General features: G+C 54.5%; 1 protein-coding gene across 1 annotated transcript; it reads left to right on the forward strand.

Annotated features, from left to right (window-relative positions):
• The first annotated feature begins 20938 nt into the window (after positions 1-20938).
• LOC120705127 (DNA repair protein XRCC3 homolog) lies at positions 20939-22219 on the forward strand. Its single transcript, XM_039989640.1, has one exon. It carries the CDS (start codon positions 21002-21004, stop codon positions 21890-21892), a length of 891 nt encoding a protein of 296 aa, XP_039845574.1. The 5' UTR covers positions 20939-21001; the 3' UTR covers positions 21893-22219.
• Positions 22220-23853: the final 1634 nt, after the last annotated feature.

A 23853-nucleotide genomic window follows, 5' to 3' on the forward strand; every position in this document is an offset into this window, starting at 1 on the left:
CTCCAGGGATGGTGAGCAGATCCAACCCATTTCCCATGGGCGCCTCGGATCCGCTCCCAGCGGGATACTTGATTTGGTTCGGGAGTCTTGAGTTCAGGGCAAACGGCAATGGTTACCTCATGGACCTTCTCTCGCCCAGACGCAACCCCGACACTCCGACTTCACCAGCCCGGCGCAACAGGCGCTCGGGCCAACGCTCGCGACAAGCACGCATGGAGCGGCGCAGGGCGGCACGCCTCAGCTCCCCCACGTGGGTTGAGGTTGGCATGTCGCAGTCGTCACGTGCTCCGGCGCCATCTGCGCCGGCACCACCATCGAATGCAGCCCCAGTGCCTCCCAGGGAGGGCGCGACTGCGCCGTCGCCCTTTACCTTTCGGGATGCGCAACGCTGCCACCTATGCCTCTTCGTCCAGCACCAACTTCACCGAATACGAGGATCTGCCGGGTCATCACCTCCTCTTGATCCACAGCCTCATCGCGTCATCTCCTGACGACTCCTACCCCGAGACGGCGAGCTCGATTGCCGACGACATCAACTTCTTCATGGACAACTTCACGGCCGAGGAGGCCAAGGACTACTCCGGGATCCGCGACCTCGACGCTTTCCGCTCATTCCAGCTCGCGGCGGCTCACTGCCTCACCTGCTCTGAGGACTCTAGTGAGGGGGATTACGATCCCACAAGGGAGTGCTTCATGGTCCAGCTCGCGGACGGGCAAATCAGCGACGCTCCGGGCAATGACAGGAACGGCGGGGCAGACGCGCAGGCAAACCAAGTTGTGGTGCCTATCGCGACCCCTTCTTCTTCGTCAGGCTCGGCGGCGCGGCAGGCACAGCTGGCGCAACTCAAAAAGCTTCAAACCAGGCTCGACGAGCAGCACCGGCAGACGCAGGAGCTGCGCACTGCGCTCGAGCAGCAGCGCACCGCGCGTGGCGAGCAGACCCGGGTGGCGGGGCGCATTGCCCGGGAACGGATCCTAGCCGACAACGTCGACAGACCACCAGAACTGAAGACGACCAGCGAGAAACTCGTCGCTGCACCCTACTTACTCCAAGCAATGCCCGAGCCCTCTACGACTCCGGGTCGCAACTTGCGCCACGCGGCACAGGTGCTCATAGAGCAGGCTGCTGTGCAGCAAGCCGAGAGCTCTGCGTCTCGCAGGTGCTCGACAGTCCTGAGGACCGGAGGTGCAGCTCACCAGGGCCGCGAGACCTCGGTGCACTCTCCCCCGGAAGGAAAGGGTAAGGCAGCCGCAGCATACGGGGCGAAGGCACCCTCGGTGCGTGATCGCATCGGAAGGACTCCCGCATGGGAGCGACTCCACGACACGCACGGACACGCCGGCGACGGCGACACCCACAACATCATCAATGGCAGGAAGTACACCCCTCGACGGGGTGGTCGCTTCGACCCCGTGCAGGACAAGGGCGAGTCACCGGAGCCTCCGGGCACCCGTGTGTTTAGCCGGGAGATTCGTACCGCTCCCTTTCCCCCGCGCTTTCGACAGCCCACCACCTTTGTCAAATACTCGGGCGAGACCGATCCCGCGATCTAGCTCAACGACTACCGCCTAGCATGCCAGCTGGGCGGTGCGAGGAACGACGCGGTCATCATCCGCAACCTCCCCCTTCACCTCGCTGACGCCACGCGAACGTGGCTCGAGCACTTGCCCGCGGACCAGATCCACGACTGGGCCGACCTAGTCAAAATCTTCGTGGGCAACTTCCAGGGCACTTACGTGCGCCCTGGGAACTCCTGGGACCTCAAAGGGTGTCGGCAGAAGCCCAATGAGTCCCTGCGCGACTACGTGCGGTGCTTCTCCAAGCAATGCACCGAGCTCCCCAGCGTCACGCACGTCGAGGTCATCAATGCCTTCCTCGAAGGCACGACGTGCAGGAACCTGGTGCACGAGCTTGCGCAAAGCCGTCCCGCCAGTACCAACGAGCTGTTCGATGCCGCCACTAACTACGCCGTCGGCGAGGAGGCAGTTGGTGCCATCTTTGATGACAAGGCGAATAAGCGCAAGGAAGATGCGCCCGCAGAGGGTAGCAGCGCAAAGACCAACGCCCCCGCCAAGAAGCAAAATCGGGGGAAGAAAGGAAAGAAGCCGGACCCACCAAACCAGCGCGGACCGGGACAGGCGGAGGACTCCGATGAGGCCTTCGTCGCTGCCCCGGACTGTAAAGGACCTCGAGGCCCCCCTCGAGGTGGTGGTGGCCTGTTCGATGACATGCTCAAGAAGCCGTGCCCTTACCACAAGGGCTCGGTCAACCACAGCCTCGAGCAGTGCGAAATGCTCCGAAAGTACTACAACCATGTTGCGCATCGCGACGAGGACAAGAAGAAGGATGCTGACGACAAAGGTGGAGACGACGAGTTCCCCCCGATGGAGAATGCCTTCTTCATCTTCGGAGGGCCGACGACGAACATGACCTCTTGACAGTGCAAGCGTGTGCGCCGGGAAGTCTTCTACGTCACCAAAGCCACACCATCCTACCTCGACTGGTCAGAGGACACCATTTCCTTCGGCCGCGAGGACCACCCCGACTACGTCCCACACCCGGAACGGTACCCGCTTGTTGTCGACCCCATCATCGGCAACACCCGCTTCTCCAAGGTGCTCATGGACGGAGGCAGCAGCCTCAACATCATGTACGCCCACACCTTGGAGCTCATGGGGATCGGATTGAACAAGCTCCGCCCCAGCAAGTCGCCATTCCATGGCATTGCGCCGGGGAAGCGAGTCCAACCCCTCGGCCAGATCGACCTACCCGTCTGCTTCGGCACGGCAGCCAACTTCTGTAAGGAAGTGCTCACCTTCGAGGTGGTGGGGTTTCGGGGAGCCTACCACGCCATCCTTGGCCGTCTCTGCTACGTCAAGTACATGGCCATCCCCAACTACACCTACCTCAAGCTGAAGATGTCGGGTCCAAAGATTGTCATCACCGTCGGCTCCTCGTTCGAGCACGCCTACGAGTGCGACGTCGAGTGCGTCGAGCACGCAGAGGCTCAAGCGGAGGACGAGGCCCTTGCAGCCACCCACGACAAGATGGCATGCGAGGCCTTGGACCCCACGCACTGGCACGCGTCCAGCTTCGAACACGACGAGGGTATCAAGAAGGTGCCCCTCAACCCGAATCACTCCGTCGACAAGGCGTTGCAGGTCAGCGCCACCCTCGACAGCAAATAGGAAGTGGTGCTCGTCGACTTTCTCCGCGCCAACGCAGACATCTTTGTGTGGAGCCCCTCAGACTTGCCTGGCATACCGAGGGAGGTCGCCGAGCACTCCCTTGACATCCGACCCAACTCCAAGCCGGTGAAGCAGCGCCTGCGACTCTTCGGCAAGCTCAAGCGCTGGGCGATCGGCGAGGAGCTGCAGAAACTTCTGGCGGCCGGATTCATCAAGGAGGTATTCCATCCCTAGTGACTAGCTAATCCTGTATTAGTAAAAAAAAGAATGGAAGTTGACGGATGTGCATAGACTACACTAGTTTAAATAAAACATGTCCGAAGGTTCCCTTTCCTTTGCCGCGTATTGATCAAATCGTTGATTCAACTGCGGGATGCGAACTTTTATCCTTTCTTGATGCTTATTCTGGTTACCACCAAATCAAGATGAAAGAGTCCGACCAGCTCGCGACCTCTTTTATCACACCTTTCGGCATGTACTGCTATGTCACGATGCCTTTTGGCCTCAGAAACGCCGGAGCTACATACCAGCGGTGTATGCTCCACGTATTCGGGGACCATATCGGGCGAAACGTAGAAGCATATGTCAATGACATCATTGTAAAATCCAGGAAGCAGACGACTTGGTAGCCGATCTCAGGATTGCGTTCGATTGCCTAAGGGCCAAAGGGGTAAAACTCAACCCCGAGAAGTGCGTGTTCGGAGTCCCTCGAGGCATGCTCTTGGGCTTCATTGTCTCCTAGCGGGGCATTGAACCCAACCCTGAGAAAGTCTTGTCCATCACTCAGATGGGACCGATCCAGGACCTAAAGTGGGTACAGAGGGTCATGGGATGGCTAGCGTCCCTTAGCCGATTTATCTCGTGCCTCGGCGAGAAAGGCTTACCTCTGTACCGGCTCCTAAGGAAGTCCGAACGCTTCTCGTGGACCCCCGAGGCTCAAGAAGCCCTCGACAGGCTGAAGGCATCGCTCACTCATGCCCCCATTCTCACACCACCCATAGACGGTGAGCATGGTGACCCAAGTGGTCAGCGCGGTGATCGTTGTTGAAAGACAAGAGGAGGGCCATGCTCTGCCTGTCCAACGGCCGGTGTACTACATCAGTGAAGTGTTGTCCGAAACCAAGACATGCTATCCGCAGATCCAAAAGCTGCTATACGCGGTGGTCTTGGCACGGTGCAAGCTGCGCCACTACTTTGAGGCCCATCCCGTCACCGTGGTCTCATCTTTCTCTCTGGGAGAGATAGTCCGCAACAGGGAAGCCGAGGGTAAAATTGCCAAGTGGTCCATGGAGCTGATGGGAGAAACTCTCACCTACGCCCCTCGCAAGGCGATCAAATCCCAAATCTTGGCCGACTTCGTCACTGAGTGGACGGACACTCAGCTGTCCCCGCCACAAATCCAAGCTGAATGCTGGACCATGTACTTCGACGGATCGGTGATGAAAACCGGCGTCGGCGCCGGCCTCTTCTTCATCTCACCCCTCGGAGAGCACATGCGCTACGTAATTCGCCTACACTTCCCTGCGTCCAACAACATGGCGGAGTACGAGGCCCTCCTCAGTGGCCTTCGCATCGCCATCGAGCTCGGCGCCAAGCACCTCGACGTACGCGGTGATTGTCAGCTCGTCATCGACCAAGTGATGAAGGAGTCTAGCTGTCACGACCCAAAGATGGAGGCATACTGCAGCACAGTACGCCGCCTCGAAGACAAATTCGACGGCCTAGAACTCAACCACGTCCCGCACAAGTACAACGAGGATGCCGACGAATTAGCCAAGATCGCGTTAGGGCAGACCACCGTGCCCCCGAACATCTTTGCTTGCGACATCACCAAGCCCTCCGTCGATTTCAAGGATCCGGCGAAACTGGGCCCCTCGAACGCCGAGCCCCCCCCCCGGCTGGAACCCCTCGGCGGATGAGGCCGAGCCCACGGACACTGACTTCGAGACCTCCTCCATGGACGAGGCCGAAGCAATGGAGATCGTCGAGTCTCCACTTTCGCAAGACTGGCGCGACCAGTACCTTGACTGGATTAATCGAGGGGTGCTACCCTCGGAGCGCGCACAGGCGCGATGCGTCGCTAGGCGAGCCAATTCTTTCATCGTGATCGACAGAAAGCTATACAAGCGCAGTCCCTCGGGCTGCTTACAACGTTGCATCCCAATCCCCGAGGGCAAGGAGCTGATCCGTGACATCCACGCCGGCATCTGCGGTCACCACGCCGCACCGCGCACCCTTGTGGTAACGCGTTTCGGCAAGGCTTTTACTGTCCCACCGCGGTCGCCGACGCCACTGACGTCGTACGAACCTACGAGGGTTGCCAGTTCTATGCCCGGAAGACGCACCTCCCGGCCCACGCTCTACAGCCCATCCCCATCACGTGGTCGTTTGTAGTGTGGGGACTGGACCTCGTTGGCCCGCTGCAGAAGGCGCCCGGGGGCTTCACCCACTTGTTGGTGGCAATTGACAAATTCTTCAAGTGGATCGAGGCTCGACCCATTGGCAAGATTAAATCCGAGCAAGCTATTTTGTTCTTTTCTGACATTGTCTTCAGGTTCGGGGTCCCGAATTCAATTATCACCGACAACATCACCCAGTTCACGGGTAAGAAGTTCTTGGCGTTCTGTGACAGCTACCACATACGCGTGGACTGGTCGGCTATGGCGCACCCACAGACGAATGGGCAAGTGGAGCGTGCCAATGGCATGATCCTCCAAGGCCTCAAGCCAAGGATCTTCAACAAGCTGAACAAGTTTGGCCGGAGGTGGCTCACGGAGCTATCCTCGGTTATCTGGAGCCTGAGGATGACCCCAAGTAGAGCCACGAGCTTTACCCCGTTCTTCCTCGTCTATGGCACCGAGGCCATACTCCCCACGGACTTGGAGTACGGGTCACCAAGGCTCAAGGTATATCAAGAGCAGCAGAACCAGCAAGGCATATCATGAGCAGCAGAACCAGCAAGCCCGCGAGGACTCACTGGATCAAGTAGACGTGGCTCGAGATGTGGCGCTCGTACACTCTGCGCGTTATCAGCAGTCCCTGCGAAGGTACCAAGCACAGAGAGTTCGACGCCGAGATCTCAACAAGGGGACTTGGTGCTGAGGCTTCGACAGGACAACAGGGGCTGCCACAAGCTCTCACCATGGTGGGAAGACCCATATATCATCGCTGAGGTGCTCAAGCCCGGCACGTACAAGCGGGCGAATGAAAACGGCAAAGTCTTCACCAATGCTAGGAACATACAGCAGCTACGTCGCTTCTATCCTTAGAATTCCAAGCTATTTGTACATCGTTTGTACTCGTATTTAAGATTTCTCGAAACAATAAAGGAGTATGCTTTATTTATTTATTTTTTGGGAACTTTCCGGACCCTCGGGGGCTCGGACACGCACGAACACTGAGGTACGCCTGGCTTTGCCCCCGGCGAAGCCAAGCCTCCCCCGGGGGCTACTACGGGGGGAACCCCCGAACGTCCCCAAAAATCGCCAACATTTTTTCGAAAAATTTATGTATCTAAGTTTCTCGTATACTTAGAATGCTAGACGCAAGGCGCAAACGACTAAGGAACGGGATCGACCGAGCCGCGGGATTGCCTACACCTCCGGGATACGGCATCCCCACTCACCTCCCTACGCCTAAGTCATTTGTGAACGCGAACTTCCTCGCTGAAAGCTATCTAAGATGCATACGAGAACACGGAAGTTAAGGGAAAAAGTGAAGGCTCGAACGCACAAGGCCTCGATGGGCCACGCTGTCGATTTTCAATAACGAATTTCTCAAATTCAAAGGTACTATTACAACAAGTACTAACTTATTACATGGGCTCCGAGGCTCAGACTTCCTACAGGTTATCAACCCCCCCCCCTTGCGGGTCTTTAGCGGCATCGAATTCAGCTATGGGGGGATGTCAGCTTCAAGCTTCGTGGCTAGGACGGTGGCAAACCCTCGATGGTGGCGTCGGCGTCGTTCAAGATGGCCGACGCGGTGTCCGGGCTGGCATCGGTAGGGACGACGTACCCCGACGACACCCTCTGGAGGTCCATAATGTAGTGCGTCGAGGCCACGGCGAGGGCTCGCAGGACACCGAGGCGGAAAGTGCTCTTGGCGTGCTCGGCAATCCGGCCACCTAGCGCTCACAGGCGGCTGATCACCAAGCTACCAGACACGACGCCATCCCCCTCGAGCTCCTGGCACACGCTCACAGCGGTCCACTCCAGTTCAGCGTATTCAGCCTGCGCCGCCATGAGCGCAGTGTTGATAGCCTCCTTCACCGCAGTCTCGTCCGCCACTTTCTGCCTCAACTCTGATCAGAGGAACCAAGATAAGTTGCGATAAACTCAGATCAAACGACAATGAAATTTTGAACAGTCACCCGCGATATTTTTTTGCGCCTCTTCCTGCTGGACCCGGGCGGCTTGCTCGAGCGAGGACAATGAGTCCTCCTTCTCCTTGAGGATGGCCTCCGCTTTCCGGATGGCCATCTCCTTTTCCTCGAGGGCTCTGCCCTTATCCTCGAGGGTCCCGGTCAGCGTAGCGACGGTCGCCTTCTCACGCTGGAGCTCGGCCTCCTTGCCTTGGAGTTTAGTCTCCTTGCGCTGGAGCTCGGCCTCCTTCTGCTCGAGCGCCGTCCTAACAAGCTGCAGCTCGGCAGTCTGCGCCTCGGCCTCCTAAGCCTTCTGCTCCGCCGCGGCCCTCTGGACGTCGCCCTCGCCGGCGGTCCGCGCCAGCTCCTCCTCTAGCGCCCGCTGGCGCGCCCCCAGGTCTGTCATCTTGGTGTTGGCATCGATGTTTCGGAGCACCAAGTCGGCGTTGTGCTGCCCAAGCCAGTGCATTTGGGAGTACAGCCGGGTCAGCTCGGCGCTCTTTTTGCGCGAAATGTCCCTCAGCCGCTGCAAGTGGAAGAGCGTGAGTAAAGTACACGAAAACAAAACCGAACGCGAGCAATTCCCAGGGGAAAGGCGCTTACATTGCTGATCTAGAAATCCATCGTTCTATGGAGCTCCAAGGCATGGTCGAGGTGGTCCTGAATCTAAGAGCCGACCTCGAACTGCGCCTTCCAGATGGCTTCCTCCTCCTGCTCGTTGCGAAGAAACTCCAAGGGGACCCCGGACTAGATGATCGCCCCGTGACGGGGCCCCTCGGACGTCCCCGTGTTGAGTACCTCCTCGGAGGCCGACGCGAACTCGGCAATCCGGTCGGTGGCGCTGGCCGCAGCAGCAGGTTCGATGCCCCTCGAGTCCCCGAACTCGTTGCTGCTCAGCGGCAGCTCCACAACCGGCTCCACGTTCTCCGGCGCCGTTTGTGCCGTCGCCGCTGCAACGACACCCTCATCCCCCGGCCCTTGTAGGCTTCGGTACGCAGGTTCCCTCCATTGCCGGCGCCCTTGGCGCCGACTCCTCCTCCGTGACACCCTCGACCCCAGCCCTCAAGGGCTCGGGGTGGGGGTCTCCTCCTCTCTTCGACCAACAGGGTGCTCCGGTGCGTCCCCACCAGCTCCTCCTCCTGCGACTAGCTGGGCAGCGCTATCCGCGTCGCCCCGACCGGCCTCGATTTCGACGTTCAGCCGGGCGGCGTCATCCACGCCGCCCTAGCCGACCTCCTCCTCGGCGTCAGCCTGAGCGACCGTTACAACGCCGCTCTGGCCGGCGTCGCCCCCACTCCCCGGCGCTCGAGCCAGTTGGGCCTTCTGGGCCCCTCGAGCCGTCGCCTCTTGGAGCTTCGCGGCCTCCGCCACTACGTCCACTACGGGAAGGGGCTGCGGCGCTGTGTGCAGCGTTGCGCGTGCCCCGGTCTTGAGGTCCTTGGTCGGCGCAAGCTGGGCCGCATCCCTGGCGATGGCCCCGGAACTGGGTAATCAGGGAAGAAACCCTGAAGTTAGCGGGATTGGAGGGTCGAGTAGACGAATGCAAAGGTTAAAATCAAGATCGCTTACCCTGACCTGGCGCTCACGCTGCACTTGCCCGTGCCGCTCCTCCGGGCCCGCGGCATGGAGACACCTCCCGAAGATTGACCCGAGGGCGTCATCCTCGGATCAGCCTGGAGCCTCGAGGCTGTCTGCGCGGGCATTCCCGCACTCGCAGCGGACTCCCCACCGCCCGTCGTGAGCACGGGTGTCCTCTCGCTCATCGCTGGCGTGGGCGATCTATGCCTCGCCCCCGGCGTGGACACCCTCTGCCCCGTCACGGGCGCGGACGACCTCCTGCCTGCTGCCGACGCAGGCGGCCTCCGCTCCGCCGTCGGGGCTGGGCGACCTCCACCCCGCCCCTGCGGGGGGCGGATCCACCAACGACCTCGATGTGAGCCTCGCCTCACCCAGCGTCACTGTCACATCCTCGCCGCCAGCCCCTCGATAGACCGGCGGGGAAGTCGAGCTCGGCGTCCGAGGAGTCCTCCTCCTCGGTGAACTCGGGCGTGGCGGGGCGCGGCTTTCCCTCCGCGAGTGCAATCTTGCACGTCTTCTCGTGCTTTTCCTTTCTCTTCCTCTTCCTGGCGGCGGCCTCCTCCGCCGCATCCTTCTTCTTCTTCACCGCCTCTCCATGCAGGCGGTTGACTTCGCGTTCCTCCGGGACCGGGGGCTTCGAGGTGTAGCCCTTGTGGATCACCCCCTGCAAACGCAACCAAGTTAGGATCATGGAGTGGGGAGAGGAGTAGCACAAATCGACAACGAATTGAAACTTAAACTCACCACAGAAAGGTACCCCGTCTCGGGGCGCATCTTGATCTCCCAGAGATCGTCTGGGTTGTCGGGGAACTCCGCCACCGCATCCTTCGCCCTCCGGGCAGCGACGTCACGGGGGAGCAGCACGTACAACGTCCTCGAGCCCGCGCACGGGGCCTCGGGGGTGAGGTCGAAAATTGGCATGTTCCTCTCCGTGAGAGGAATCACCCTCTGCCAATGAAAGTTTGCGATGAAGGCCGCCGCCATCAACCCCTTCCTTGCCAGATGCTGCAACGTGTTGGTGAGTACCTCGAGCCTGGCCTAATGCGGTGGGGGCAATACCCCCCAGTTCCACTTCTCCGGCCTCTCCCGGAGCACCTTGTTGGTAAACGCCGGGAGCCAGTTGCCGAAGTTGCGCAGGTAAAACCACCCTTGGGTCTACCCGGCGTTGTTCGTCATCATCTTGTTGGGGATGTACAAATTCGTCCGGGTTGGGCGCAAGTGGAGCATCAGACCGCCAGCGCGGGCAAACCTATTCGGCTGGCCCCGCACGTTCTCGATGTAGAGCTTGCCGCGGAACAAATGGATCCATAGATCCCAGTGCGCCTCGATCCCCAGGTAACCCCCGCAGAGGGCGATGAAGACCGCCGCCTGCGAGATGGAGTTGGGGCCGAAGTTGTGTAACTCTACTCCGTAGTAGTTGCACAGCGCCCTCATGAATCTCCCGATGGGGACGCCGAATCCCCGCTCGTGGAGCCGCATGAGGCTCATGACGTAGCCGTCGAGGAGATTCAGCTCGGTCTCCTCCGGCCGCTGGGGAATCCATGCCGGACGCTCCGAGTTGATGTTCACCGGCAGTAGCCTGTCAGCGACCAGCTGCTCCAAGACCACCGCGGTGGCGGTGGACCTCCCCCACGGCAACGACTCCTGGACATCCGACATCGCTTCGAACTGTAGGGGAACGCGAGGAAGAAAGCTCTACGATGGTTAAGGTGCGCTCTTGCTCCCTCCTTCTTCTAGGTGCAGGGGAGGCGGAGAAGGTAGGGGAGACGAAGGCGAGATGGCCAGGTGAGCCCAAACAATCCCCCCTTCCTCGCTTTTATCCATCAAGATGGGCGGATTCACCGCCGTGGCCCGAATCAACCGCATTGAATGTGGTAGGTTTAGCTGTCGCCGACAGCTGGACCCCACGACCGCGGAGTCTCCCACGCGCGCACTTAGCATAATTACGGCGCGGTAACCGATGGGCGCGGCACTACTGTAGCATTGTTCCATCCGTCAGCCGCCGCCCACGCCTCTTCGCCAACCCAGGGCAGCCATCTGAAAAGGCGTGCCCCGCACCATGCTACGTGTACTGGGCCACGTAGCCAACGACTAGTGGGAGACTGGCGCACACAACCGGCGACTCCGCACCGTTTAGCGAACTGTTACAGAATATTCCCCCCGGGGATTCCGTACCGTCGAAGGAAATTGATCTCGAGGCCTCACTTATCAGGGGCTCAAAGCTTGGCCCGTCGAGGGTTCGACAGGCGCCCTAGATCACCAGAATCAGGGACTGCATGGATATGCCGTACAAGCTACCCTCGAACGCGGAGTTCGAGACATCCAACGCAGTGTTCAAGGCCAATCGAGGGTGCCTAGCAGGGGGATCCCATTGTTGACGCTCCTTAGTGCCCCGATTTGTATACCGCAAGCGCACGGTTCATGTAGCTTTTCCCTTAGAGTATTCCCCCAAGGTTTATCAATCCGTGGATCGACAAAGAACTACCTAAGGTTTTCCATCTAATCTAATGGATCTATCCTAACATGAAGCATTGATTGCATATAAAGGATAAACCTTTAATAGATATGAGTGATATGTAAAGGTTGATCTCATCCATGAATATAGGCTTAATCATAGCAAAACCAAAGATATGACTAGGCCTATCGTCATCTAGTTGTAGTTCAAGCTAACGAGCGGATAAATCATGCATCTCAATCAAAAGCATCTTTAAACTCAAAATCTCCAATCCGATCCCTCGATACCCAACCTACTAAGTGGCAACGGCCTGTCACGACGCCACCCCTTTCAACGGGATACCCTGAAGCAAGTCGAACCCCCTTTGGTAGTTTCGCCATGAACCTCTAGCCACCTTGACTACAAGATCATGCTAAGCGATCTATCTCGATAATAGATCTAAGATGAAGCAAACCCAAAGAGAAGAACGAAATCGAAAGAGAGAACATGATCGCTAATAGATTCGGAAGACATGATTATCATTACTCACATAATAGATTCGTTTGGATCATCACCGCCATGTGCACACCATCGATGAATCCAACTAGCTCTTGAACTCCGCCATGGCACAACCACGCAGGGAGGCCACGGCGGCTAGGGTCGGCCTAAGCCATCTCCTAGACAACTTCGAAGACTTGCGGCGGCAGTCGTCTCCCTCCGGTCTTGACCCTAGGTTTTCGTCGAGTTCTGGGTGGATGGATGCTTCGAGTTGAATAAGGTGCGAGCTATTTATAAGCCAAGGAAGCCACCGGTCGAAGGGGAGGCCAAACCGCCTCAGAAAAGGGTTGGGCCGGCCGGCCCCATGGGCCTAGGCCGGCCGGCCTACCCCTTTTCGGGCTCGCCTCGGTCTCATCTTTGGCATGTAGACTCCTCGCATCTTCTAGAGTTTCTGTCCTTCACGATTGCACCCCTTTGGATGTTGTTATCTTGGAGATATCTTCGAGGAAAGGATAGGATAGGGAATCCTTCCTTAAATCTTCATTTGCTTTGCTTAATCCCGAAGTATCTTGATCTCATCTTCGTGGGCTTGGTCCTTTGGGCTCTCTTGGAGGATGGATGTGCATGAATGTGCTTCGAATCAACATGGGCTTTGGTCCTTCCTTTGGGCTTTGGCCTTCGTCTTTCTCCGTGTTAGCGCTCGATCACGGGCCTCATCATTTCATGCTCCAAAATAGGCCAAAAATCTGCAAAAACGAAGTTCCTCCAAAATATATGTGCATATGTGAAAATGACCAATAATTAGGCAGGGGTTAGGACGGTTAGTGATTTTGATATTGAATTCATGCCATTATCAAGGATAAACAAGGGATAAAAGGGGTACTTAAGGAGCTCTTATTCCATTTCCCATGTTGGACATGATCAATCAGGCTTAATGGAAAACTTGTCCAATCGTCTCTCACATCATGGTCACCTCCTTCTTTGTTGTCCTTTGTCGCTACCTTTCTTTTCACGGATTTTCCTCTCTGTCTAGATAGGGAATTGCTCTAAAAAATGATCCAATGCAAGGTGCACGAAATCTTCTTTCCAACAAGTCTTCATTTGCCCAAAATGCATTCCAATTGAGGGAGTTATGCCCCTTTTTCCTCGTCACTGCAATCTGCCCCGTGCTGATTTCAGCACGTGCATCTCCAATGTTTGAGACATAGCTCCTCCCGTGGGTCTTCAATTGTATCGATCGTGGATGCGTTGAACTGAGGACTTGATTGAGATCCTGAATATTCAACTTTCTTGCATTGTAAATCTCTGGACTTGTGCACAAAATTGATGAGGCTTAGCGACGTCCGTTCTTGAAACTTGAAGACGATGATGATGGTGTTCAAAATTTTGGGCACAATTTCCCACCTCATCATTTGAGTTTCATGTCCTGCATGGTTAGTGAAATTCGGGGCTTCTCCCGACATGTGCTCTTTTAGGGTCATGAGCTTGACCAAGCGCAAAGCAAGATCGAGATTTGCAATTATTTGTAAACATATACAACATAATCACATCCTCAATTAAATTTCAGCAACAAGGAATGGTGTAATTAAATGCAGCATGTGTTTCTTGCATAGCGCGGAGCTCATTATTAGGCAGAGGTTCTTTAAGCATGAAATCAACCTTCTCAAGAAACTCTAGCCTATCATCATGAAAAGAACAAGGCATAGAATTTAAACTTTCATTCCGACTATCGGTTCGAGCATGAGATTTTTAACGATTATCAACAAAACCAATAGAAGCTTGAGAATTCACTGTATACCTTAGCCTCGGAGCTTTTTCATACTCATTGGAGTCGTGGTGCTTTATGCGAGATGTCATCTTGATGCACTCCTCGTGGTCCGTCATGATTTGCTTCTCACGTCTCCATGTGTTGAATGTTGCGCTCTTGTAATCCGTCGTGGTTTGTTTGCAACATCCTCGTTTGTCGAAGGTCGACCGCTTGTGCCTTCATTTGCCAATGTCATTGGGGTTCTTCCTCTGCTCCAAGCCTATGAATTTTATCATGTACGCTTGATGAAAACATCGCCCAAGCTCGCCTTCATTGTTATCATCGTCATCTTCTCTATCTTGTTCTCATCACGTTGCTCCTGCCTCTTCTTCGTGGAATCTCTCCTGTATACTCAACAGAACATATACCAAAATATAGATCTATTGAAAAGTTTACGAAATTACATTTCCAACGAGTGGTCATTCGCTTTAAACGGAGTCCAAACGAGGGAGTTATGCCCGTTTCACTTTTGGCGCTGCGTGCTGTCCAGAAATTTTCAGAGTGCACAACCTTCAATGTTTTGGCCATACCCGCTTGTAGGAATCTCCGATTGACTTGGTTCTTGATTCGTTGGGACGGGAACTTCATCAAGCTTTTGAATATCCAAAAATATGCTGCTATTTGCTTCTGAGGTTGAGCAGAATATTGATGATAACAATGACTTCTTACGAAAAAATCCGAAGATGTCGATGATCTTGATCTTGTGGTCTTCGGAGCGTCTTGTTGTGCATCCTTGGCTTCAAGGTCATCACCATTGATTCACCAGTGAGTAGCATGGCTCCAATGGTCTTTCTCCATGGTTTTTGCTTTGCCTAAGGTGTCGGGATCGAAGGAGGCTCCCGTGCTTTGTGTCGATGATCAGAGCGGTCTCTTTCTTTGATTGCACTTGACTAGAAGCTTCTTGAGCATCCCACAGAGAAGATGGGTGGCATCATGGTTCCTCTAATCTTGTTGCCTCTAGCGTTGGTCAACTTCAAATCATCAACTTTTGCGCACAAGGTTCTCCAAACATCTTCCGACATCGTCATCACTTTCTCCATTGTTTGTTGCTGCCTCTTCTTCGTTGAATTACTTGATCATCCTGCACAGAACATGTACCAAAATTCTACTTCATGGAAAGCCTTATGAAATTACCTTTTCAACGAGTGGTCATTGATCCCAAACGGACTCCGAATGAAGAAGTTATGATCGTTTTACTCAGGCACTACGCTCTGTCCAGAGACATTTCAGAACGCGCAGCGTTGAAAGATTTTACCATAACTCTTCACACCGATCTCCAAAATTCATGATGCTTGATGCGTTGGAAAGTAGACTTGATGGAGCTTCAAAATAATCTATTATTTTCTCATGGTACTTCTCTGATCTTGGACGAAAAACTCATTACAACAGTAACACTTTGGAGATGATGATGATCCGATCGCACGATTTTCTTCGCGGGCATGCTTCATACCTATTGCTTGAACAAACAATTTTTTTTCCAAAAACATTAGTCTTTAAAAATCTATTGACACGGCGGCGTACCTTATTTATCATTTTTGTTTTGGGAAGTGGGGACTCGATAGCGGATGCTGGGCCACTAACAAAAGTTAGCACCTACCACTAAAGAGCGGGTCTTCACGTAGCCATCAACTTGCTTGAGTGAGATTGGACTTGTCAAAGTACGGACGTTGAGAACTTCTCAATCACTTTGTGTCTAGAGTTTTACCTGCATTCATGGACACAAACAAGAAACACAGGATATATGCAATAATAAAATTAGGGTTAGTCCAAAAACTAGATAGATCGCCCTAGGGTTCGTGTTGCCGATCCCCGGCAACGGCGCCAGAAAAGCTTGTTGACGCTCCTTAGCGCCCCGATTTGTATACCGCAAGCGCACGGTTCATGTAGCTTTTCCCTTAGAGTATTCCCCCAAGGTTTATCAATCCGTGGATCGACAAAGAACTACCTAAGGTTTTCCATCTAATCTAATGGATCTATCCTAACATGAAGCATTGATTGCATATAAAGGATAAACCTTTAATAGATATGAGTGATATGTAAAGGTTGATCTCATCCATGAATATAGGCTTAATCATAGCAAAACCAAAGATATGACTAGGCCTATCGTCATCTAGTTGTAGTTCAAGCTAACGAGCGGATAAATCATGCATCTCAATCAAAAGCATCTTTAAACTCAAAATCTCCAATCCGATCCCTCGATACCCAACCTACTAAGTGGCAACGGCCTGTCACGACGCCACCCCTTTCAACGGGATACCCTGAAGTAAGTCGAACCCCCTTTGGTAGTTCCGCCATGAACCTCTAGCCACCATGACTACAAGATCATGCTAAGCGATCTATCTCGATAATAGATCTAAGATGAAGCAAACCCAAAGAGAAGAATGAAATCGAAAGAGAGAACATGATCGCTAATAGATTCGGAAGACATGATTACCATTACTCACATAATAGATTTGTTTGGATCATCACCGCCATGTGCACACCATCGATGAATCCAACTAGCTCTTGAACTCCGCCATGGCACAACCACGCAGGGAGGCCACGGCGGCTAGGGTCGGCCTAAGCCATCTCCTAGACAACTTCGAAGACTTGCGGCGGCCGTCGTCTCCCTCCGGTCTTGACCCTAGGTTTTCGTCGAGTTCTGGGTGGATGGATGCTTCGAGTTGAATAAGGTGCGAGCTATTTATAAGCCAAGGAAGCCACCGGTCGAAGGGGAGGCCAAACCGCCTCAGAAAAGGGCTGGGCCGGCCGGCCCCATGGGCCTAGGCCGGCCGGCCTACCCCTTTTCGGGCTCGCCTCGGTCTCATCTTTGGCGTATAGACTCCTCGCATCTTCTAGAGTTTCTGTCCTTCACGATTGCACCCCTTTGGACGTTGTTATCTTGGAGATATCTTCGAGGAAAGGATAGGATAGGGAATCCTTCCTTAAATCTTCATTTGCTTTGCTTAATCCCGAAGTATCTTGATCTCATCTTCGTGGGCTTGGTCCTTTGGGCTCTCTTGGAGGATGGATGTGCATGAATGTGCTTCGAATCAACATGGGCTTTGGTCCTTCCTTTGGGCTTTGGCCTTCGTCTTTCTCCATGTTAGCGCTCGATCACGGGCCTCATCATTTCATGCTCCAAAATAGGCCAAAAACCTGCAAAAACGAAGTTCCTCCAAAATATATGTGCATATGTGAAAATGACCAATAATTAGGCCGGGGTTAGGACGGTTAGTGATTTTGATATTGAATTCATGCCATTATCAAGGATAAACAAGGGATAAAAGGGGTACTTAAGGAGCACCAACACCCATCGAGGGAGAGCATCGAGCCCTCGAACCCTATCGAATGGGTCCGAGCCCCGCCTAGCGAACCTTTGCGAGTGCTTTATGTGACGTGTCCACGGACCACAAGCCGACCCTTATCGTACGGGGTACGGACGTCCACTTGAACCAGCCGATAACAGCTCACTGAAGCAGCCATAGCCCGCGGCCCGGGCATGGGTAGCATGGTGCGCTTCACCCCTTCTCCCTGCGGAAGGGCGACGAGGGTCGTAATAAAAGTCGAGGATCCCCTGAACACCTTCACGCAGGCCAGGGCTCGGGGGCTCCTCGCACACCGCGGCTCAGGCCGCACCCTCGAGTGGATCGACAAATGTCGATTGTGAAGTTCCACGTGTTAGGCCAAAACCCCCACTTTTAACGCGCGCCTGCCAGATGGTTTCACAGGACCCCGAGTCGCTGCGCCAGCATGAAAAACGCCTAGGCCGACTGAAAGGAACACCGATGACGGCTGAAAAGGAAGCTGAGCAGTCTCCCCCGTAAAGCAACCAAGCTGGGCGATGTTTATAGCCCTTGGACGAGTGCAAACACTCCCCCAAGGCCTCAGGGGCTACCCCCGTGGGTGCCTTGGGGCCTGCTCGAACGCCTTCAGCAGCACAACGGCGACATGCCCAGTGGCGGCACCATGGTGCTCGAGGCGACTATGATTTGCATAGACAACTCGGAGTGGCCACCTCACTGCTTCTCCAGCGACAAACCCCGATCCCGGATCAGAGTCCTCTAACAATGCTCCCCGGAGCATCGTTGCGCCCCCGCCGGGCAAACCAAGACCACCGCGGTCAGTACCCGAGTTACACCCTTGAAGGGTTAAGCTTCTGTAGGGCCGATGCTCACCTTTACACCCTCGGTCATCCTCTCCGCGAAGAAGAAAGAGACTTCATTGCTCTTTGCAAACAAAGATTACAAAGAGTTACCGGCTCGAAGCCGTCAAAAAGTACAAACGCATTGCCACCTGCGTGGCAATTTTCCCTGTCTTGGGGAGGAGCGAGCGCCGATGAAGAGCACCGAGTCCTTGGCCGACATTACGACCAGGCTACTCGGGATTGCGAGGAGTAGCCCCTAGACCGCACGAGTCCGAAGGGATGCCCTTCTCGCAAGATTTCTTCTAGCTTCTCCTCCACCGAAGACCTTGCGGGGGGCCAAGCTGGCGGACAGCACCCTCTACACCACCTCCCCGAGAGCGACATTGTCGCCAAGAGGGACGGTGCGAAGAACAGCCACCAAAATTGGCGCCGACGCCATGGTCAGGCGTCTCAACGATCCTTCAGGCTGAGGGACATCGCAGTAGCAGGACCCCACAGGCCCAATGTTCTTCTGCTAATTCCACTAAAGCTGAGGGACAGTGAGCACGCCCTCTCCAGCTTTTCCCCCGCCGCTCACAAGCATTCTTCTAGCATTAAAGCCTAAAGAAGCCAGGCCACCCCGTCCGGGGGGTCGGCCGTGAAAGGCAAAGGAACACATTACGAGACTTAGGCGAAGCTAGAAGTAAGAGCAGGGAAGTTGGAGAGGAAAAGGTGTCCCACGACCCCTATTTATAGCTGCGTCCGGTGCCAAACTTTAAGCCTATCGCAGGGGGAAGGCTTGGACCGCCCATGACGGCGCGGCACCCCACGAGCGAAAGATGCCCTCGGTTACCGTGCCGAGACGTGACCAGACACAGCAAAGCCGAGCCCCTGTACGCTGAGCAGCGCAGCATCGGCGCTGGCCGACTGCCCTCGAACGGCGCATCGCAAGGCAACCAGGGAAAGCAGGGCTGAGACCCTGCACGCGGGACAGCGCGGCGTTAGCACTGGCTGCAGAGCAGCAGGCGCCATCATGACCCTAGCCTACTCAGCGCGCTGACGCATCTCGTCACCAAAACAAAACAAGAAGGGGCGCGCGCTTCGGAGTACTTTTTCTGCAGGCGCACTACCCCGACCGACGAGTTGTCACGTCCACCAGGCAAGCGCCCGAACACGCCCAGCGGGAACGCAACGCCGATCGATCACATCAAGGGGTAAAATTGTCAAATACCCTTTGGCCGAATCATCTGACTGAACCAAAGGCTCGGGGGCTACTGTCGGGTACCATGATTAAGGGCACCCTAATTAGGGGACTAAAATCGCCCTAAAAATGCAAACACATGCTGGGCAACCGGGCCCACGAAGGCCTACAACCTCCTTCAATCCGGAAGGAAGGAAAGGACTCAAAGAAGCCTAATGCGCGGCCCACGTACACAGTGCGGCCCATCCAAGCCCCCTCGAACCCACGGGGCGATCTCCGCCTCGCTCGAGGGCTCCCCGTCGAGGGCCTCGACCGTGCCTCGCATCTCCGCCTCGCTCGAGGGTAGCGAGCCTACCCTCGGGGGAGCGGATCGTCTCCGCCTCGCTCGAGGCCACCCCTCGACGGAAAGGACAAACGGCCCTTCCGCTCACCCGCTCGCCGTACGGAGGCATTAAATGCCAACCACTCCTCCACAGCGTCCGGGTCAGACGGCGTCAGGCCGCCATTCCCCATAGTTGCTGTGACCGGAGTCCCGTCCGCCAACTCCGGTCACTGCTCCGCCATTCCGGACGCTGTGGCGACACTGTGGGAACCTGCGATGCAGCGCGAGACGTGCTCGGCACTGCTCCAGCCACTGTACTGCCAACTCCCCATACCTCCTTCAAACTTTCCCCTCCGCGGAGCCCTTGAACGGCATGGGCACGACCCTCGGAAGCGGCTCCGGCCTTCACCAGGACAAGACCCTGGCCTGCAGGACCCTCGGAACGTCGCCATGCCACGCCTGGAGGACGGTACCCCCTACAGCAACAACCACGCCGCCCGCTGGAGCTACAAGGACACCGGCACGATCTCCGCAAGGCCAAGGACGACGCCCATGACGACTGCCACGCCAGACGCCATACCCCGCAGTATACTTTCTACAGTGTTCGACCACTGCACCCCCGCGATTCGGGGAGAAGACGACGACTTCCACGATCTCCTGTGCATGTACACCGCCCCTCTTTGTGTCTATAAAAGGAGGAGGCGGGCTTTATCTTATGGGGGATCCATCCGGTAGAATACAACACTCAGCACTACTCACAGAGCACATATGCTCTTCTGAGCCCCGATATCGGTACTCGCCTCAATCAACTCCTCCTCTAGCAGAGACCTGAGAGCTTCCCTTCCTCTCTCGCCTCGCTTGTACCCCCTACTACAGGCACCCCCGGGGCAAGACAGTACAGTGCTCTCACACACCCCTTTGCTGGACGTACGGCCCCACGGTCGGAACCAGGATAAACCCGTGCGTGACTGTGTTGCCTCTTGCATCAACCATCTGGGACGAGAAACACGCAGCATCATCACTAGTTGGGTCCGGACCGTCGGGCGCCCGGGCGCTCGCGCACCTGGCGAGCGAGCCATGGGAGCTACGCTCAATCCTCTGCCTTTACTTGTATCTGGGAATACCCCTTAGCTTGGACTCAGTTGCTAGTCATTTTTAGTAGTGTTATGCTTGGTAGTTTTTTTATTTGTGCTATTCCGTTTGTATTTCTTATTCCTATTCCCTTTGTATTTTTAGTAGCACAGTTGGGTAACATCCGGCTTGTTTTTTCCTTAAATGCATTGCAGTGCTCCTGCATTATTTCAAAAAAAAAAGAAGAGAGAGAAGGGATTATTGAAAACTAAGAATACTGGGCTAGGCCCAACGCCTCAACCTTTATCCATCGCACAAATATCAGCCCAAGAAGTGCCAAAAAAATTTCCCAGCGGGAAAGAACCCGCGACACTTCAAAACCACAGATTCCGAGCGAAACCCCAAATCCCCTTTGGCAGCGAGCTCGCCGGCGATGCGGCCGCCGGCGCCTAGGCCCCCTGCTGCCTCCTCCTCGTCCTCCTACAGCCAGCGCGAGCCCCGCCCAGAGAACCCGCTCCTCCTCCTCCCTTCCTGCCGCGCTGCCAAGCTCTCCCTCGGCTGCCCCCTCCTCGACCGCGTCCTCTCCGGCGGCCTCCCCGCCTCTGTCACCGAGATCGCCGGCGAATCCGCCTCCGGCAAGACCCAGCTGTGCCTACAGCTCGCCCTCCTCGCGCCCCAGTCCCCGCTCTCCGCCTCCGCCCTCTTCCTCCACTCCGACCTCCCGTTCCCCCTTCACCGCCTCCGCGGCCTCGCCCCCAAATCCCGCCCCGATATCCTCGACCACGTCCTCGTCGCCGCCGCGCACTCCCCCACCGACCTCCTCTCCCTCCTCTCGCGCGCCCAGCGCCTGCTCGCCCACCCCGGCCGCTCCCCGCACCGCCTCCCCATCCGCCTCATCATCCTCGACTCCATCGCCTCCCTCTTCCGCGCCGACTTCGACGCCTCACCGGCCGACCTCAAGCGCCGGTCCGCGCTCTTCTTCCAGATATCCGCCAAGCTCAAGGAGCTGGCCTACAGGCACCAATGCGTGGTGGTGGTGACCAACCAGGTCGTGGACGTGGTGGAGGGCGACGCCGGGAACACCGTGGCGTGGTCGTCGGGGCGCCGGGTCAGCCCTGCGCTCGGGATTGCGTGGGCCAACTGCGTCAACACGCGGCTGTTCCTGACGCGGGAAGTGGACGGCGCCAGCGGGATCGCGAGGAGGCGGATGAAGGTAGCGTTCGCGCCGCACCTGCCGGAGCGGGGGTGCGAGTTTGTGATACGGAGGGACGGCGTGTTTGGCGTCGAGCCGGCGGGAGAGGTAGGCGCTCCTGTTCTTGGATAAATGTGTGGACATTACCTATTCGATGAAATGTGCCTGTGGTAGTTGGTTTGGGCATGGTGTAAAAGATCTTGCCATTTTACTTGAATTATGTAATGGATCGAAAGCAGTGTAAATTAAAAGTTTGTTGCAACACAAAGTGCAGCTTGTTAAACTCGTCTGGGAATTCAACAACCAGTGTCGTTAAAAAAACATCATAGCTCCTAATTGAAGCCTAGAATCAGGAACAATAAGGTTCTTGTATTCTTCAATGCTCCTAGATTCAAACGTGCTAAGATGTATGTGCTAATGTAATTTATTGTTTTAGTCAAAATTTCCTAATGTTATTAATGATCTATTTGGCATGCCATGGCCTTGTTTGGATGTGCTAGATTTCTAGCACGCACACATCCCGAAAAAAGAATCTTGCATGCATGAAGTACTAAATAAAGTCTATTTGCAAAACCTTTTTAGGGATGGGTGTAACTTTTCGCGACGAATCTAATGACGGTAATTAATCGATGATTTGCTACAGTGATGCTACAGTACTCATCCTCTAATCGCGCGGTCAAAGGCCTCGTTAGATTCTTTATAGTCACTAGCGCAGGGGTTCTGAAATTGGTTTTATAAACTGATTTTGTTTGACACCGTAATTAGCGGTCAAAAATTTTTACTATTCATTGGTGCTAGAAATCTAGCACCAACCAAACAAGGCCCATGTGAGTGTGCGTGGAGGCTGTTGCTGATTTGTTGCTGGCACAGCGCACTGTAGTAGCATCAAATCAGTTACCGGTGCCAGTGCCAGACTTCAATAGTGCGCAACTGCTTATGATGTTACCGACAGTAATATGCCATCAGAAGATATGGATTGTTTTCCAGTTGAAGCGTTTGCAGCATTCAGTAATTAAATTTAAATAACTGTACCTGGAAAGATGATGGCATGCTTGAATTCATGCGTAACAATGATAAAGGCTCAATGAGACTTACATGCTCAACAAAATGAAAAATATTCAATATATGACACCATGTGAAGATCAAAGAGTATAACAAATGAAGGAATTGACTGTGGTCTTTGGAAAGTAGCACCAGTTTTGATTATTGAATATCACTTAGTCTGACAAAGGGAGGCACACTTCTAAAAATAGTAATTACTAGAAACTGGGGCGCACCGTTGGTGCGCCACTTTGAGCTGGTCCAGTGGATGCCGTGTGATAGTATTAGCGTAAGCTATGTTTTGCAAATTTAAAAAGCTATGTAACTATTGGGAACTATCTGGGAACGACCTGATTTTTAACTTTTATTTGTATTGTATGAAACTTTGAATATTATTTTGGGTATCAAAATATTTTTTTTTGTGGTGAAAGAAGGGATAAGATAGTTTATTAGGGAGGACGGAGCACAATTAGTCCGATACTTAATGTATTTGCGAAAATATGTTGCGATTAGTAGAGGTGTCATTTTTTTTAGGAAGTAGTGGTTACATTTAAATATGATGCGTTATTGTGGAGGTAGCATGAGAAACCATAGAAGAATGGTGATCGAATTGTATGTATGGTATTGCTATTGTAGTAGTAATGACACGGCCTTGCCGCGTGGACCTGTATCCCTCGTTGTAGTACGGTAGTTGATGCCGATTTTAGTTCATACATGTAGTTGTTGTGTACAGGCAAATGTATAATTTTTTTTAAAGCAACATAGTTAAGTTGAATCCATTGTTCCATTATTTTCGCATAGATGTCATGGTCTGCAGCCCGTTGTTGCAATTGGTATGATTTGAGCATTCAATTGTCATGACGTTAATATTTAAGTACTATAATATTTTGGGTATCGAAATGGAGGTATGACATTTGTTGCTGTATTTATTATGGTGAAAGAAAGGGTAAAATAATTTATTACGGAAGGTGGTGGCGCGGAGCACAATTAGTCGGATACTTAATGTAGTTTGTGAAATCATGTGATAATTAATAGATGTGATGTTTTTAAGA

This window comes from Panicum virgatum, chromosome 1K (assembly GCF_016808335.1).
Source record: "Panicum virgatum strain AP13 chromosome 1K, P.virgatum_v5, whole genome shotgun sequence".
Taxonomy (NCBI): domain Eukaryota; kingdom Viridiplantae; phylum Streptophyta; class Magnoliopsida; order Poales; family Poaceae; genus Panicum; species Panicum virgatum.